General features: G+C 46.0%; 1 protein-coding gene across 1 annotated transcript in view; it reads right to left on the reverse strand.

Moving 5' to 3' along the window:
- The window catches only part of BMP7 (bone morphogenetic protein 7), a 166,707-nt gene that overhangs the window by 17,085 nt on the left and 130,103 nt on the right, over window positions 1-19,519 (reverse strand). Inside the window, exon 3 of the mRNA XM_063959038.1 lies at window positions 6,328-6,476. Coding sequence (XP_063815108.1) covers window positions 6,328-6,476 — 149 coding nt within the window. The remainder of the gene's footprint in view (window positions 1-6,327; window positions 6,477-19,519) is intronic.

Here is a 19,519-nt window from a genome sequence, read left to right on the forward strand (position 1 = left end):
CCGGAGCCGGATGGCTCGGTCAGACCGATTCTGAATTTAAAGTCCCTCAATCTGTATTTGAAAAGTTTCAAGTTCAAGATGGAATCTCTGCGTGCAGTGATCTCCAGTCTAGAGGGAGGGGATTTTATGGTATCAGTCGACATAAAGGATGCTTACCTACATGTCCCCATATATCCTCCTCATCAGACGTACCTGAGGTTCGCTGTTCAGGATTGTAACTACCAATTTCAGACGTTGCTGTTTGGTCTTTCCACGGCCCCGAGGATTTTTTACCAAGGTCATAGCAGAAATGATGGTGCTCCTGCGCAAGCAGGGGGTCACAATTATCCCGTACTTGGACGATCTCCTGATAAAGGTGAGATCGAAGGAGCAGTTGCTAATAAATGTGGAACTCTCCCTGACGGTTCTGCAGCAACATGGATGGCTCCTAAATTTGCTAAAGTCGCAGTTGATTCCGACAACACGGCTGTCGTTCTTGAGCATGGTTCTGGACACGGTTCTACAGAGAGTTTTTCTCCCGGGGGAAAAAGCTCTGGAAATCCACTCCATGGTCAAGGACCTTCTGAAACTGGCAAGCGTGTCGATTCATCAGTGCACTCAAGTGCTGGGGAAGATGGTAGCGGCCTACGAGGCCATTCCGTTTGGCAGATTTCATGCCAGAACGTTTCAGTGGGACCTGTTGGACAAATGGTCCGGGTCCCATCTACACATGCACCGGAGAATGTGCCTGTCCCCCAAGGCCAGGATTTCTCTACTGTGGTGGCTCCAAAGTTCTCACCTACTGGAGGGTCGCCGGTTCGGGATCCAGGATTGGGTCCTGGTAACCACGGAAGCGAGTCTCCGGGGTTGGGGAGCAGTCCCTCAAAGGGAGAATTTCCAGGGAAAATGGACAAGCCATGAAGCTTATCTGCACGTAAACATCCTGGAATTAAGGGCCATTTACAACGCCCTTCTGCAAGCAGAACATCTCCTTCGCGGCCTACCCGTCCAGATTCAGTCGGACAACATAACGGCGGTGGCACACGTAAACCGCCAGGGTGGAACAAGGAGCAGGGCAGCAATGGCGGAGGCCATAAAGATTCTTCACTGGGCGGAAAGACGTAAGCGCTATGTCAGCGGTCTTCATACCAGGCGTGGACTAGGAGGCAGACTTCCTCAGCAGACACGATCTCCATCCAGGAGAGTGGGGTCTTCATCAAGAGGTCTTTGCAGAAGTGACAAGTCTTTGGGAACTTCCTCAAGTAGACATGATGGCGTCTCGCCTCAACAAGGAGCTTCAGGCATATTGTTCCAGGTCGAGGGACCCTCAGGCACTTGCAGTGGACGCGCTAGTGACGCCGTGGGTGTTTCAGTCGGTCTATGTGTTCCATCCGCTTCCGCTCATTCCAAAGGTGTTAAAATCATAAGAAGAACAGGAGTTCGGACGATACTCGTTGTTCCAGACTGGCCAAGGAGGGCCTGGTATCCTTCTTCAGGAATTGCTCGTGGAAGATCCCTGGAGAGAGGATCTGTTATGGCAAGGGCCGTGCGTGTTCCAAGACTTACCGCGGCTGCGTTTGACGGCATGGCGGTTGAACGACAAATTCTAGCTCGAAAGGGTATTCCCGGAGAAGTCATTCCGACTTTACTGAAGGCTGGAAAGGAGGTAATGGCGAAGCATTACCACCATATTTGGAGAAAATATGTGTCTTGGTGCGAATCCAAGAAGGCGCCTACGGAAGAATTTCAGCTGGGTCGTTTTCTCCATTTTTTGCAATCATGCGTGGATGCGGGCCTAAAGTTAAGCTCCATTAAAGTACAGATTTCGGCCTTATCTATTTTCTTTCAAAGGGATTTGGCCTCGCTTCCAGAAGTACAGACTTTCGTGAAGGGGTGCTGCACATACAGCCTCCATTTGTGCCCCCGGTGGCACCATGGGACCTTAATGTGTTACAGTTCCTTCAACAATTTCTGCCAAAGGTGGTTTCTGCGTTTCACGTGAACCAACCTATTGTGGTACCTGTGGCTACAGAAGCCTTGGTGGATTCTAAGTCTCTCAATGTGGTCAGAGTTTTGAAAAGTTATGTGGCCAGAACGGCTCGTATTAGGAAAACAGAGGCGCTGTTTGTTCTATATGCTTCCAACAAGGTTGGGTCTCCTGCTTCTAAGCAGACTATTGCACGCTGGATCTGTAATACGATTCGGCATGCACATTCTACGGCTGGATTGCCGTTACCGAATTCGGTGAAGGACAATTCCACTAGGAAGGTGGACTCGTCTTGGGCGGCTGCCCGGGGTGTCTCGGCATTACAGCTTTGCCAAGCAGCTACTTGGTCGGGGTCAAACACGTTTGCAAAATTCTACAAGTTTGATACCCTGGCTGATGAGGACCACATGTTTGCTCAATCGGTGCTGCAGAGTCATCCACACTCTCCCGCCCGGTCTGGAGCTTTGGTATAAACCCCATGGTCCTTTCGGAGTCCCCAGCATCCTCTAGGACGTAGGAGAAAATAGGATTTTAATACCTGCCGGTAAATCCTTTTCTCTAAGTCCGTAGAGGATGCTGGGTGCCCGTCCCAGTGTAGACTCTATCTGCAGTACTTGTTAATGGTTATTGCTTATGTTACACAAAGGTTGTGTTTTGGTTAAGGTCAGCCTGTTGCTGATTGTTTTGATTCACGCTGTTAACTGGTTGTAGTTATAGGTCATGTTGTACGGTGTGCGTGGTGTGAGCTGGTATGTATCTCACCCTTAGTTTAACAAAATCCTTTTCCTCGAAATGTCCGTCTCCTCTGGGCACAGTTCCTATAACTGAGGTCTGGAGGAGGGGCATAGAGGGAGGAGCCAGTTCACACCCATTTAAAGTCTTAAAGTGCCCATGTCTCCTGCGGAGACTTAGAGAAAAGGATTTACCGGTAGGTATTAAAATCCTATTATTAACCACTGATCAGTAAAGCTGTACCATGTTTCATTTATACTATTTTATATGGGATCAGTATGATATACCAGCTGCCGGGATGCCGGCCGTCAGTATACCGACAACAGCATCCTGGTCAACAGTATGCCGGCAGCGGGGTGAGTGCAAAGAGACCCCTTGCGGTTTCGCTGCGCTCACCACTGGTTCATTTAGTGCCGTTTTTTCCGCCCAGGTGAAAAAACGGCACTAATTCAACGTAAATGTATTCAATTGCGGACGTTTTTGCCCATTTTTGAGTCAATTTTCGCCAATGCCTTTTCGTTTGTGTTTTTTTGTGGACAAATCGGCATGGGCGAAAATGGACCCAAAAACGTCCAAAAACACCCACGAATTTGCCAAAACACGTGGATCGGCGCCGAATTCACCAATCCACGTGGTTTTCGCCCGTGCTGGTTTTCCCCAAACTGAATAGGTCGTATGTAAATTCGACCTATAAATAGACGAAAAATGCCATTTTTCGCCTTGACAAAAACAACGGCACTAAATGAATACCACCTATGTGTGTTGTGGACACCCACGAGTGGGAATAGCTCCTTTTAGCCAGGATTCCGGCTGTCGGCAACATAACTGCATCTCTTTTATATAATATGATATTCCCCCCGTACCTTGGCAGGGTGAGGAGGAAAAGGGCAAACAACTGACTTGCTTCACTGCATACAATGTGATTAGAATTGTCACTAAAGATGTGTTAAAAAAACTAAAATTTTAAATAAATTAATTACACAAGTTCCAATATGTTCAAGAATCTATGGGGTTGCTGGTGCTTGTAGTTCTACAAATGCCAGCATACCCAAGTAACCAATCGCTGTCAGGACTTCCACAGCAGTACTTAATTATATTAGGAGTTGCCCTATTACTCTGGCACCCAAAACCCAAGGGGTGTCAGCATAGTGTTTGTGCTATTCTGTACATTGTTCATTTGCCCTGTGCAGGGTGGGTGGCACACAAATATCAGAAATGTATTTTGAAATATAAGACACAAATCAGTATGTGACACGTGGGCACACACATGAAAGGTACATAAACACAGTGGGCAAGATTAAAAACAGAAGTCCTATCCTATAAACTCCTTAACCTCTCTCTTCACTTGGTCTCTCCTAGTGGACCTCCTCACCCTCCCATGCGAACGGGATCTCACTGGATCTGGTTTTCACTCACCATTGCGATATTTCTGGTTTCTCCAACTCCCCTTTTCCCCTCTCTGACTACCACCAGCTCTATCTATCTCTGCTTCCCCATCTCTCCCTCCTAAGCCTACCATCACTAAGCGTAACATTGAGGCTATTGACACCTCATCCCTACCCTCCCTGTTCGACTCAATTCTCTCTCCTATTCTCTCTCTCTCTCATGCCCTGAACAAGCCACAATGGATCTCTTACTCCTGCCCTTGACTCTGTTCACCTACCACTATTCACCCTTGCAGATCAACACCTCAACCCTGGCACACCAAATGCACCAGCTATCTTCAAAAATGCTCACGTACTGCCGAGCGAGAGTGGAGGAAATCACGCTCTAAGGCAGACTTCCTCCATTTCAAATTTATGATCTCATCCTTTAGTGCTGTCCTTTCCCTTGCTAAACAGTCATACTTCAAAATTCTCATCTCTACCCAGTCTTCCAACCCCCGACGCCTCTTTGCCACTGTAAACTCCCTCCTCAGCCCACCACCACCTCCTCTCCCATCCTCATTGTCTGCTCTTGACTTTGCCACTTATTTTACATCCAAGATTGACTCCATACGTCAGGACATCACATCCCACCAGACTAGCAACCTCCCCTGGATGTCCTCCTACCTCTCTGATCGTTTCTTCTCTGTCTCCTCTCATGATGCTACCTCCCCACCACTTCCACTAACTGTTAGTGTCCCCCAAGGTTCTGTTCTTGGTCCTCTCCTTTTCTCTCTCAATACGTCCTCTTTAGGTGAACTCATTAGTTCTTTTAACTTCCAATATCACCTCTATGCTGATGACACTCAAATCTACCTTTCCTCCCCTGATCTCTCCCCGGCTCTCCTCACTTGTACCTCCAACTGTCACTCTGCTATCTCTTCCTGGATGTCCCAGCGCTTTCTTAAACTCAACAAGTCCAAGACTGAGTTAATCATCTTCCCACCCACCCCTACAACCTCACCTCCCACAATCTCATTATCCATTGATGGCATGACTATCTCCTCTAGCCCTCCAAGTATGCTGTCTTTGCGTAATCCTTGACTCCTCCCTCTCCTTCAAACGACACATTCAGCACCTCTCACAAACCTGTCATTTTCATCTCAAAAATATTTCCAGGATCAGACCCTTTCTCAACCAGACCATTATCCACTCACACAAGCCCTTCACTGGCTTCCCTTCCCGAATCCAATTCAAACTTCTCGCACTCACTTACAAAGCACTCACACACTCCTCTCCCATTTACATCTCTGACCTTATCTCCCTCTACTCTCCCACCCATCCTCTTCAGTCTGCTAATGCAAGCCGACTCTACTGTCTTCTGATTACTTCCTCCCACTCCTATCTCCCAAGATTTTTCACGTGCTGCTCCCTTACTCTGGAATTCTCTACCTCTCCCCCTCAGACTCTCCACCTCTCTACAGAACTTCAAACGGGCTCCTAAGATCCACTTCTTTACCAAACCCAGACAAATCTCATCCTAACCCTCTGCCCCACACCTACCCCTGTCTGTCTGCCCCTCCCCTTTAGAATGTAAGCTCTCACGAGTAGGACCCTCTTCCCTCATGTACTTATCCTTTTCTTACTTTAATAATCCTCAACTGCCCAAATCCTGCAGATTTCGGCCACCTTGATACTTATCACAGTGCTGTCTACTGATGTAGTTATGTTTAGTTACCCTGTACTTGTCCTATATTGTCTTCAACTGTTTTTCTGTTTTGATTATGTGCATATGTACTCTGTAATTGGGCGCTGCGGTACCCTTATGGTGCCATATAAATAAAGGATAATAATAATATATATGAAAATTGTACCTTCATGAAAGATTTACCTAAACATAGCAGATTGTTACTGATGCTTATAAATAATTAATACAGGATCGTCCTTGGGAATAATTCTAAACTACCTTAACAGTAGAGACATCGGTCGTGTAGAAAGATTAAAATAGGATACAGTATTTCAGACTTATATAAATTACTTTCTTACCTGTCTGTTTATAATATCTGACCTGTTCATTCATACAAGATTATCTGCTATTAGAAAAATCCCACCCCACTCATGTAATGATCCTGTTTCCCAACCAGCATTGCCTCCACCATTCCAATGACCAAGTTGTGTATTTGTGACATACTTTTTTACTCTAGAGCATACATATGAGTTCAGATTTAATGGTCTCTTCATGACCTTTTGTTACATATAACTTACCATCATTGCTCTCTACAGACAGTTGCAAGCCAAGGTTTTGCTGTGGAATCAATACCCAGTGATTACTCGTTGCTGTAATATCGAAGACCAGCCAGCCCTCTTCGGCTGCCCAGATTGTCCTCGAGTCCAGCAGGAACAGATCTGAATCCCTAGGGAGACAGCATATGCAGGTTAAAGAGCAGTTTACGTTACCGAGTACAGTATAGATAATAAAGTCTGTGTATTGAAAAGCAAAATAATGTACCCAAAAAGTATTTCTTTAACATCATTTAATCATGTATGTTACTCATCCTGTCAATACGGTAAAGGCTAGCAACTTTAATTCTGTGTAGGGAGTAGAACTTCTCTATCCAGTGGCGGAACATGCGAGTGGTGGCCCAGTGCGTAGTTACCTACTTTTAATATCTCCTCTCCTGGAGAAGCCCGGAGAGGAGAAACTGGAGGGAACTTCGGGGGGCGGTGCCGAGTTGTGACATCATCATGCCACACTGGGAAAATGCAGCGATTCGTGGGTTGCAAGAAGGGGGCGAGGCTAAAATGACACAATTCATGTTATTTTAGCCCCTTCCCCACTACACGGACCCGCGAATACCAGTGAGTATCTCTTCATCCTGCCCACATCTCTAGGGTGCGGGCAGGATGAGGGAGATCTGCCTGCTCTTCCAGGGGGGCGGAGGGCTGCCCCAAAAGTCGTGAGCCTCCCGCAACTTCTGGGAGAGTAGGCAAGTATGGCACTGTGCAAAAAATATACTTTGGGTGCCCCTCCACTGCCCAGCCCAAGGTCATAATATGCCACAGGCCAGTGGGTGACAGGAAGAGGCAGAGGATGACAGGAAGAAGCAGTGGGTGGCAGAGAGAAGCACAGAGTGACATTGAAAGGTAACAGGTACAGGCAGTGGGTGACAGGGAGAGGATGACAGGAGTACAATCACACAGTCCTGTACACAGTGATCTTCTGTGTGGAGAACAGGGGGGATGTACCTTGGTGGAGGTGGGTGTTAAAAGAAGAGTGTGCTGCTGCACAGACTCTAGTCTTCCTGTCCTCCAGGGATGCCTTATGCCAAGATCACTATTGAGAATTTGCAGGGGCCATCTTATTTCTTTACTGTATTAGACTGTGTAGTGACATGGTGGGAGACAGAAGTCTACTATATCATTACATCCTGACGACGGAGTAAATCCGAAATGTTGATGCTATACCTGCTTGGTTTAATTTCATTACAAGTCCACTTTGAGTGCCGCTACTTGCTCCATATGTACCCCCGGCACTCCAGACTCCTCCAATTACTTGCTCTGGTACCCTACTGGTGGGTGCTGGCCCACAGTAATATATCATCCAATGCGTGGGGGGCACTCAGAGACTGGTCACATAGTGGAAGCAAAACCCCTCAGGGTGTGTTTATTGTAGTGAAGTTTCGGGGACTTATCCCCTTCTTCAGACAACACACAGTGCAAAATGTACCTAAAATGGGCTGAGCACACAGCTCTATAGAAGAGGAGCAATTGACAGGAGCCTCCCAACTGCCCCCCCCCCCCCTCCCCCCACGGGACACTGCGGCACATGGGTGGAACACCGGGACAGTCCCAAAAAACGGAGCTGCCCCACAAAAATTGGGACACACACATACAATGGAAAATGATTACTTGAGCCTGTTAGATAAGAAGCTTTATTTCCTTATAAAATATAAGTGGTGATTTAGTCTAGAAATTCCTGTCACTTATATTTTCCCTTTACCTATATATTGAGGTACTCTGTACAACATTGCCTTATACTTCATTTTCTACACTAGTCTCATTTCTTTTAAACTAGAAACTCATGTATATCCAGTTGTAATTGAAGTAGAAAATGTATATGTAAGATAGCTGTAACTTGGTAGCTTTGCTGCTGGTCACTGTGACATCACACACCTAGCCTGTGACATCATTAGCCTGTGACATCACAATGCTTCTTCCTGTAACATTCTATCTACAGCTGCTGAAGTTTCCAGGCACCATGCAAGAAGACAGGTAGGAGGAGGTGAGTCCTACATGGCAGGGTATGATGGAGAGGGGTAAGGAAGACAGAGTGCAGTATCCGCTGAAAGGCAAGACAAGATTTATTTTATTTATTTATTAACAGTTTCTTATATAGCGCAGCAAATTCCGTTGCGCTTTACAATTTGAAATAACAATTACAAACTGGGTGATAACAGTCATAGAGGTAGGAAGGCCCTGCTCGCAAGCTTACAATCTATAGGCATATGTACATAAGGAAAGGTGCTATCTATTGCATAGAATGAGAAGACATGTGAGGATATGTGTGGACTGTACAGAGTGGATGTAATTTGATAGCAAGGTTTATGAAAGTTATGTGGGCGGTTCACGAATTTGATACGCTTGCCTAAAGAGGTGAGTTTTGAGGGAACGCTTGAAGGTTTGGAGACTAGAGGAGAGTCTTATTGTGTGTGGTAGGGCATTCCACAGAGTGGGTGCAGCCCGATGAAAGTCCTGCAGTCGTGAGTGGGAGCGAGTAATGAGTGTGGATGAGAGACGCAGGTCTTGTGAAGAGCGCAGAGGTCGGGTTGGGAGATATTTTGTGATAAGCGAAGTGATGTACGTTGGTGTAGTTTGGTTAATGGCCTTGTGTGTGAGTAAAAGTATTTTATATTGAATGCGGTAGAATACAGGTAACCAATGGAGGGACTGACAGAGTGGATCTGCAGACGATGAACGTCTAGCGAGGAAGATAAGCCTCGCCGCTGCATTCAGAATGGATTGTAGTGGTGAGAGTCTCGTTTTGGGAAGACCAGTTAGGAGACTATTGCAATAATCAATGCGGGAGATAATGAGAGCGTGGATTAGAGTTTTAGCAGTGTCTTGTGTAAGGTATGGTCGTATTTTGGATATGTTTTTTAGATGCATGTAACATGATCTTGAGACAGATTGAATGTGGGGAACAAAGGACAGATCAGAGTCAAGGATGACACCTAGGCAGCGAGCTTGTGGGGTAGGGTAGATAGTCGAGTTTTCAACAGTGATAGAGATATCAGGTTGGTACCTACTATTGGCCGGTGGAAATATAATTAACTCTGTCTTTGAAATATTAAGTTTGAGGTGGCGAGATGTCATCCAGGATGAGATAGCAGAAAGGCATTCAGTGACACGGTCCAGTACAGATAGGGACAAGTCAGGGGAGGATAGGTAGATTTGAGTATCATCTGCGTACAGTTGATACTGAAAACCAAAAGAGCTGATTAGTTTACCAAGAGATGAGGTATAGATAGAGAAAAGCAGAGGACCCAAGACTGAACCTTGCGGTACTCCAACTGAAAGAGGTAGCGAAGAGGAGGTGGATTCAGAGAAGCGAACACTGAAGGAGCGATTAGATAGGTACGAGAGGAACCAAGAAAGGGCTGTGTCTTTAAGACCTAGGGATTGTAGTGTCTGTATGAGAAGAGAGTGGTCTACAGTGTCAAATGCAGCAGATAGATCTAGAAGAATAAGTAGTGAGTAGTGGCCTTTAGACTTCGTAGTGACCAAATCATTATCTATATCATTATCAAGATAGACAGAACAGGGAATACAGGTACAAGGACACATTATTAGGAGAAGCTCAGGAAGGAATGACATATTTAGGAATAAAAATATAGCATTACAGGAATAAAGAGGGCAGTATGGAGGACAAGCACACATACAGGGGATGCAGATAAGTCATTATGAGGCAGGCTCTTGCTTTGGGATGAAAAAGTAAATAAGATAGATAAATGGCAAATTGATACATTTTAAAGTATGTTTGGTTTAAGGAAAATTGGAAAAGTGGTTGACTCGTGGACATTTTATTGAACTTCTATTTCTATTGTACTTAAACTAGTAATATGATTAAGGATAGTCTTTGTGTTTTTTTCATCATCTGGCAAGGTTTTGGCAAAGAGATTTGCAGAATGTCGGGTGACCGGCAAAGAGATCTGCAAAGTGTCAGTTGAAGACGACGGGAGCGGTCGCAGAGGCAGCAAGGACTGGAGGGTAACATGCAGGAGGTAAGTTACCATATTTGTGTAATTGTGGTGGGGGTATTGAGAGCACAGTACAAAACAGAGATTACAGTATGGTGGGGGAGAGAGGACAATACAAAACATACAGAAGGGGGCAGCTCAGTATAGGACATGCAGATGGTGTTTGAAGGGCACGGGCAGTGCTAGGGTGATCAGCGCCCCCTTGCAAACTATAAATTTGAGCCCTCCCATACTTTGTAAAGTGACAGCAAGCTTCATGAAGAAGGGGTGTGGTCTCACAAAGAAGGGGCGTGGCCACACAATAGTACTCCCAATTGAAATTACGACACACAAAAGCACAATCTTAGTCACATTACACCGCACGTAGTGCCCCTGATTCATAGTACGCTACATAGTGTCCCTTATTCATATTACGCCACACAGTAGCGCCCCCTAGGCAAATTATGCTACACAGTAGTGCCCATTACACACATAATGTCAACAGTAGTAATGCCCCATACAAATAATGCCCACAGTAGTAGTGCCACTGATACACATAATGCCCACAGTAGTAGTGCTGCTTATATGCATAATGCCCACATTAGAAGTGTCCCCTATATACATAATGCCCACAGTAGTAGTGCCCCTTATGTACATAATGCTCATAGTAGTGGCACCTCATATATACATAATGCACACAGTAGTGCTGCCCCATATACAAATAATGTCCACAGTAGTAATGGCCCTTGTACACCTAATGCCACACAGTAATGCCCATTATACATAATACTTTATACACAATGCCCATAATAGTGCCCCTTATACATAATGTCCACAGTAGGGCCTCTTATACACATAATGCCCACAGTAGTAGTGTTCCTTACACATAATGACCACAGTAGCAGTACCCATTATACGCATAATGCCCACAGTAGTAGTGGCCCTTACACATAATGCACACAGCAGTAGTGCCCATTATACATATAATGCCTACAGTAGTAGTGTCCCTTATACACGTAATTTCATTTTGTCGAAGTTGAAAAATATTGCAATACACACACCACATGCAAACACCACACAGATGGCATCCATGCATGTACTCAGTCTGCCGTGCGTGCACATACTCGCAAATTGCGTACAATCGCCTCCCACGGGAGTGCGCGTACGGGCATGGTATGAGCAATTACAGAAAGATTCTTACTTGCAATGGAAAATGATTAGACACATGCCACAGTACCCAGCCTGTGTCGAGTCACTGTTCACACACACACTAATCTAACCAAACATGCACATCCTTCCAACACAATGTCTTGTTCACTCCAATGTTTGAACAGACCCCCTGGTCTGTGAAGAAAGACAAACACAAACCAAACAAGACATCGTTTGGTGGGGGCCAGAACAATGGGAGACAAATATCCCAATAGATACACAATAGCCTGCGGTTGCAAATTATTAACTACTGGCAGCCTGCAGTCTAGAAAACCTTTGAAAGATAGATATAATAGCAGGGAAACACATATATATATATATATATATATATATATTTGTGTGTATCTAGAGAATGGTTGGTCATTTCATGTGTAGGATCATGTTGCCTGGAGATAACATAACAAAGTAACCTAATAAACATGGAAATATCTGTCACACATTACATATTTCCCAAACTTAGTACACACATTACACATAGTCTCCCCTTTCCCCTCATGCAACTTTTACTTATTTACAAGGCACAACAAGGGAATTATACACCTTTGCAGTATGCGAGGGGACAGTAACTGATCAGAGCATCATGCATGGTATCTACGTGTTCGGATAATTATGAGTAATAATCCGGTGTTGGTTTAGAGAAGAACGCATGTCGTTGCGAATAGTTATTCGCAAAGGCAGATTAAAGGTATATTTGTGTTTATTATGTACTTGGTATGCGGTGGGAATCCAGAGCTGACCAGCTGTACACACCCCTGGATCAAGGCATCGCCCATCTCTTCAAACCGACCAATGACCTCTCCTGTACTGTAAACGACCATCCCTCCAACCAATCAGTGGAGAGCATACAACCCCATTGAATTGTATTTTGGGCAAGGGTATATAAACCTTGCACCTGGGCCCGTCACTCTCTCTCTCTGCTTTTTTAAAGACTCATAGGTCGTCTCGCCAGACGACTGGGGACCGGATCCGTGTGGTGCAAGCGACAAAGCGTACGTATCATTGGGTGTGACTCCCTCTCTGTGATTGAATTGTATTGTGTTGTACCATTTATATTGTAACTTATTGTAACCCCCTTTTTCAAATATATTATTACTTGTCGCTGCTTTGGACCACAACTTACAATCACATACTGGTGTCGCATTCAGTTTCTGTTGAGCGTTTGTATAGTGTAATTGCCACACCTAGAGCTGCCTCGTGCTCTCAGCGTGTCGGTCTGTGTGCATGCACTGAGTGTAAGCTGCACGGCTATTCCGGCGTGTGTACGCAAAGTGCGTGCACAGTACGGGACTGTGTACGCTAACTGGGGACAGAGTACGTAGGTAAAGGATTTATTACAGCGGCCGCAGCGGCTTCAGTTATAGTGTGCAATAGGGGTTAGTGGCTGCTTTCCAAGAAGTCTATCGAACTTCTCAGTTGGGGGTATCGTCCGGCTCGTCTCATACCCGGCTTTTGCACAACATTGCAGGCGCTTGCCAGCAGCAAAGGGTGGATTAGCATTATTATATTGTGTTGAGCTATCTTGTGCTGCTGAACCGCGCCTGTACTGCATTGGTTAGGGATGCTGGCGTGAACCGCAAGGACAAAAGGGAAAAAAAGCCATTTAAAAGTTTTTTGTTTTTTTTCTTTTGCACATGTAACCTTGCGTAAAGGCGCACACAGCGTACCCATACTTTGCATCCATCCCACATATTGTTGCCATAGGTTATAACGGTCATTTATAGATTTGTGTGAAACCTGATACATCTGTGTTGCTATATACATTTGAAGTAACTGTGTTAATGATATAGTTGTAAGAACACAAAACGCAGCTCTGGCCTAGTCCTTTAGGTTAACCAGAGCAATTGTGGGGTGTGTTCGTGAGCGACAATAGTTTATATCGCTCACATTTATACTGTGTGATTTGTTTTAGTGCGGGCGCACTTTTGTACATGAGCGCGCACAAGCGTGAAAAGGCACGTGCGGTTGCGTAATTACGCAAGTTGCGTAAGATCGCTAACGCCAAGGACAAACCACACAATAGTTCAATTTAAAGCGGAGTAGTAGATGTTTATCTACAAATAGCACATAACTATCCGGTTTCAAACGCAGATTAGAATAACATTGATAAAGTGTGTTACCTCTGGGGAAAGCTATCAGTTTACAGGAAAGGAAATTTTTCTGATCAGAAAATTATAGTGTTAGTGTGGGCTGAAAAAGGTGTGAATGTATTGAACCCCGCTTGGTGAACTCGGTGAACTCGGTGAAACTCGGTGAACTTGGTGAGCACGGTCTAGGTGAACACGTGCAACAGAGTGTGATAAAGCTTTGTGAAGTTGTTGTTTTAAAGGTTTTTTTTCTTGGTATTACACTCCGGCTGTTTTGGAGCACAGTGTGAAGACTCCAGTGATCCTACAACTTATAGATAGCAAGTGTCTATAAGCGGTACGATAGGACCGCACGGTTGTGTGAGCGATACGTGGCGCAACGTGATACGAAGTTTTGCATATTTGTGCGTAAATCTCGTCATCATACGCGTTGTGTAAAGCACATGCAAGCATGATTTGTGTAAAAAATTGTCTTTTAGGCAGATATTCACTGGGTACGGTAAGCTACTCCTAAAGGCCCAGGGGATATAGGCCGAAGTAGGGCCTGCACTGGCTACGCGTGTCTGCTAAATAGGGCGGATCCGTGGTACTTGGAGCAGAAGTTAGTGGAAGAACTTTGAGGACTTCCACCGTTAGACTACTGTGTTTGGAGCATTTTAGGAAGTTTTCCCGTGTTAAAAGGGTCCTCAATGGGAGCCAAGTGCACAACACAGGGACATTCCTCAGTCAGGGTTCAGACAGCAGAATTGAGACCCAGGGGGTCAGCTCGGTTGGTAATGTGGGGGAAGTATGGTCCCCACACTGAGACCTTTTGTGATGAATGGACACGAATGGACACATCATTTACTGGGATAGGTAGTTTTGATCCAGAGGTACTACAAAATGTAAGGATTAGAATATGCCTGCTCAAATCCAGAAAGCAAAGGGTAAGGCATACAGATTGTTTAAACTTGTGGCAACAAGAGGGGGATGTGCAAAGGGAGCTTGCTCGCACAGCAAGTTCCAAACCAGGCAGAAGCGTGAATGCGACAGCACCACCACCACCACCATATGTTGATGGAGAGAAGAGTGTCACCACCAATGATACAAAGGTAGAGGTCAGGGAAATGCGCAGCAAATGTATTAAAACTAACGCTTGTACCTTGTACCCTGTTTTACCTTCTCCCCAAGATTACAGCAACGTAGAGGATGAGCCTAGCGTGATCTCAGCCCTTGCCTTGGCTGCCACCATACACGACACAAGGGTGGGCATTGCCCAACCACCAAGGGCAGCGGCCGCATCAGCCAGTGAGGGGGCAGATGAGATTGTGGCGACTGGTAAGTACGGTACCGTCCATTATGCAGAAACAGTGACTCCCCATATTGTAGAGACAAACAAGAAAGATGTGGTTGAGTTGCATCCAGTTAGGGTGATTGCAGTCCCTAACGGGAGAACTGACACTCAGGGGGTGACCCCAATCAGGAACATTGCAATGTACTGTCCCTGGTACCGTATGGAGCTGAGGTCAATTATGGCAGAATTCCCTGACCCCAGAAAGGATTTAGTCGGATGCCAGAAATATATAAAAGATTTAGGACTTTCCCAAGAACCCACAAACAAAGATTGGCGGACAATGTTGCGAGCAAGTCTTTGCGAGCAAGTCTCCCCTCTAACATTGACATCCCAAAATTTATTACAGACTGCAACCTAGATGCAGAAGTGCCACTCACTGATGCTTACAATCAGGAGAATGTCAGGCAAATCAATATACAACTAGGTTTGTATTTCCCAGCCGTAGTTAGATGGAATAAGATTTTTTCCATAAAACAGAAAGAGAATGAACTGGCATCCGAATATTTCCACAGAGCTTTGATGGAAATGGCTAAATTCACTGGGGTTGAGGATATTAGAGACAATGTCAACCACAGGGAAGTAGCTGTCTCTTGGAGGGATTGAAGGAAGCACTGAAAACCAGGGTGCAAACTTCTCTGCCAAACTGGAGGGGTATTACGGTGACTGCACTTAGGGAATCAGCACTGGAGCACGACCGTAATATCCAGAAAACCAGGGGGGCACAAGGGGAGCGGTTGATGGTGATGAGCATCCAAGCACTGGAAGAAGCACCAACTCGACCAAGGCCCCTGACACATGGAAAAAGTCAAGAGTTTGTTATCTGTGTAAAAGGGAAGGGCATTATGCCAGCAATTGTAAAAGCACACAAAAATTCAGACCCCCCTAGACAAGAACACGAGCAAAGTAATTATACACATAGAGGAGATCAGGGATCATACAGGAGAGAGTACGAGCCGCATAGAGGGGAAACAAGGAGGTACCCACCACGGGAGGACTGGCGAGCCCCCGAAGACTTACCGTTATCCCCCTCACATATCATAGCCGCCAACGCCCAAAGGGTGGGTCCACGGCCCCAATAGAGGTTAGGCCACACCTGTAGTCTGCAGCCTGTGAAGCTGATCGCTGGCCCTGGGAATGAACCTGAGCTCTTGGTCAAAGTAGCAGGAACACTACAACCATTTCTTGTAGATACAGGGGTGGCCAGATCTGTACTCAAAGCTCCAACCAATTTACTGACCTCGGGCAAAACCATTTCGGCTATGGGAGTGACGGGAAGAGTGCAGCAGTATCCTTTGTCTAGACCTGCAGAGATTCCGATTGGGCCCTTGCAAACCAGACATTCATTTTTGTTGACTGCGTCGGCTCCGACTAATCTACTAGGCAGAGACCTACTGTGCAAAATGCGATGTGTCATATATTGTACACCTGAAGGCGTGTTTTTAGATATCCCTGAAAACCACGCACAGGAAGTGCAAGATATGCTAGACACACCACAACGGCTAATGTTGCACTCTACTGTCCTAGACGCATGTCCATCGCAGGTAGAGGAAATGATCTCACAAATACCGGGTTCCCTATGGACCAAAGATGGACAAGACACTGGATTGATGGCGAATGTAGCTCTAATAGTGGTACAATTAAAAGATGGCAGGATAGCTCCAAAAATCCCCCAATACCCTCTGAAGCCAGAGGTAGAACTAGGAATTTTCCCTGTCATAGAACGGCTGCTACAGCAGGGCATCCTAGTCAGGACGTCCAGCACAGCCAATAGTCCCATTTTCCCTGTCAAAAAGAGCAGGGGGTGCGGTTACCGGCTAGTGCAGGATTTAAGAGGGGTGAACAAAATAGTTGAGAGTCAATTCCCCGTAGTGCCCAATCCAGCTGTCATCTTGATGCAGATCCCTGCAACCTCTTCATACTTCACTGTCATTGATCTCTGTTCTGCCTTCTTTTCTGTCCCTCTCCACCCCGACAGTCAGTACCTTTTCGCCTTCTCTTACAGGGGAGTACAGTACTCCTGGACTCGTCTTCCCCAAGGCTTCATTGACAGCCCAAGTATCTTCTCCCAAGCACTGCATGACTGTTTGCAATCCTTTCAACCTGAAAATGGCTCAGTGCTAATACAGTATGTTGATGACTTATTGTTGTGCTCTGACTCATTTGAAACGTCCTTGGCAGATACGAAGCAGCTGCTGCTTCACCTCTCCCAGACAGGACACAAGGTTTCAAAGGATAAATTACAGTTGTGCAGTAAAAGGGTGAGGTATTTGGGGCATTGCTTGACACAAGGACAACGACACCTCACTGCTGATAGAATACAGGCGATTCGCGACATGACCCTGCCACAAACCCAGCAACAGATCCGCACTTTCCTTGGAATGTGTGGGTACTGCCGAAACTGGATCCCAGGATTCTCCATACTGGCTTTACCTTTGCAAGAAATGGTCTCCTCGAACAAACCAGATCGGATCTCGCACACAGATGAGTCCGAATTGGCTTTTGAGAGACTCAAACAGTGCCTATCACAGGCACCTGCATTAGGTATGCCAGATTATGAGAAGCCTTTTGAATTATACAGTACAGAAAGTGCAGGGTGCGCAGCAGGAGTTTTAGCTCAGAGACATGGTGATGCCAGCAGGCCGGTAGCTTACTACAGTGCACAGTTGGACACCGTAGCGCGGTCTCTCCCCACATGCTTGCGAAGTGTTGCAGTAATAGCTTTGCTAGTAAGTAAAAGCGAAGACGTAGTGTTAGGACACAACCTGACCATCCATACACCTCATGCAGTATCAGCCTTACTGAACTCCGCCCAAACCAGACATGTCTCTTCGGCACGGTTTACAAAGTGGGAAATAGCACTAATGGCCCCTGTAAACATCACCATAAAGAGATGCAGCGCACTAAATCCTGCAACTTATCTGCCAAGTGTGCCTGGACAGGCACAAAGGGTGGAGGATGAGAATGATGGTGAAGGAGGATTTAGTGCAGATACTGATACGCATGATTGTATGGAATACCTGAATCAGACTTTCACTGCGAGACCTGACATCAGTGACAACCCACTGGAAGGCGTAGATGTTACCTTTTACACTGACGGTAGTTGCCACAGACAGACGGACTCGGGAGACCTGTGTACTGGATATGCAGTTGTAGACGACAGAGGTATCATAGAAGCTGAACCCCTGGGCCCACCGCACTCAGCACAAGTTGCTGAGCTGGTCGCCCTAACCAGAGCGTGTGAATTGGCCAAGGGTAAGTCAGCTAATATATACACGGATTCTAGATATGCGTTTGGAGTGGTACATGATTTTGGGGCCCTATGGCACCTCAGAAATTTCATGACAGCAGCTGGCACACCCGTGGCGCATGCGACCCACATCAAAAGATTGCTATCAGCAATGCAAGACCCCGACAGAGTGGCTGTTATCAAGTGCAAAGCCCACACTTACAGTCAAGACCCAGTGTCACTTGGTAACAGCCGGGCAGACGAAGCTGGCAAGGCAGCAGCAAGTTCAGCCACACTAACAAACATCACACCACTGATGACATTTAACACAATAAGCACACAACAACTCATTGAAATGCAAGATTTGTGTTCCCTGAAGAAGTCCGTCTGGAAGGCGAAGGGATATGGAAGAGAGTCTTCGGGCCTCTGGACAGATGGGCACGGTAAGCCAGTGGCCCCAAGGCATATCTTCCAGCCCTAGCGGAAGCAGCTCACGGCCTGACCCACTTGGGCAAGGAAGGTATGTGCAAACTGGTCAGAGCATACTGGAGTGCACCAGGGTTCTCATCTCATGCAGGTAGGAGGGCAATGGCTTGTATTACCTGCATGAGAAAGAATGTTGGGAAGACAATACCGACGGAACCATCCCATATCCCTCCTACGGACGGACCCTTCCAGGTAATACAAATAGACTTCATACAGTTACCACCCTGTAGGAATCTGAAATATGTCCTAGTGTGTACAGATGTCTTTTCAAATTGGGTAGAAGCATTCCCCACTGCCACAAATACTGCTACGTTCACTGCAAAGAAAATTGTGCAGGAATTTGTGTGTAGATATGGTATCCCTAGAATAATTGAAAGTGACAGAGGTACCCATTTTACAGGTGAAGTCTTTCAGGTCATGTGCAAACTGATGGGTATTAATAGCAAGCTACATACTCCGTACCGGCCACAGGCGAGCGCAAAGGTGGAGAGAATGAATAGCACTATTAAGAACAAGCTTAGCAAAGTGATGGTTGAAACTGGATTGTTGTGGCCAGAGGCATTGCCACTAGTGTTGTACAGCATCAGAACCACTCCCAGGTCACCACTTAACCTATCACCCTTTGAAGTTCTTTTTGGGCGACAACCTCACGTAATGATTGACCCCCAGGATGATTTGAAATGTAATAATGAAGTGACTGTGCAATATTTGGTTAGGATGAGCTAGCAGCTCAGAAATCAACAAATAAATCTAAAGCTGGTGATTCCTGACCTACCAAACAGTAATTGTCATGACATTGAACCTGGGGACTTTGTGATGATTCGAAATTTTCTACGCTCAGGTTGCCTCATTGACAGGTGGGAAGGACCGTACCAAGTTTTAT

The sequence above is a fragment of the Pseudophryne corroboree genome, chromosome 3 (assembly GCF_028390025.1).
Source record: "Pseudophryne corroboree isolate aPseCor3 chromosome 3, aPseCor3.hap2, whole genome shotgun sequence".
NCBI lineage: Eukaryota > Metazoa > Chordata > Amphibia > Anura > Myobatrachidae > Pseudophryne > Pseudophryne corroboree.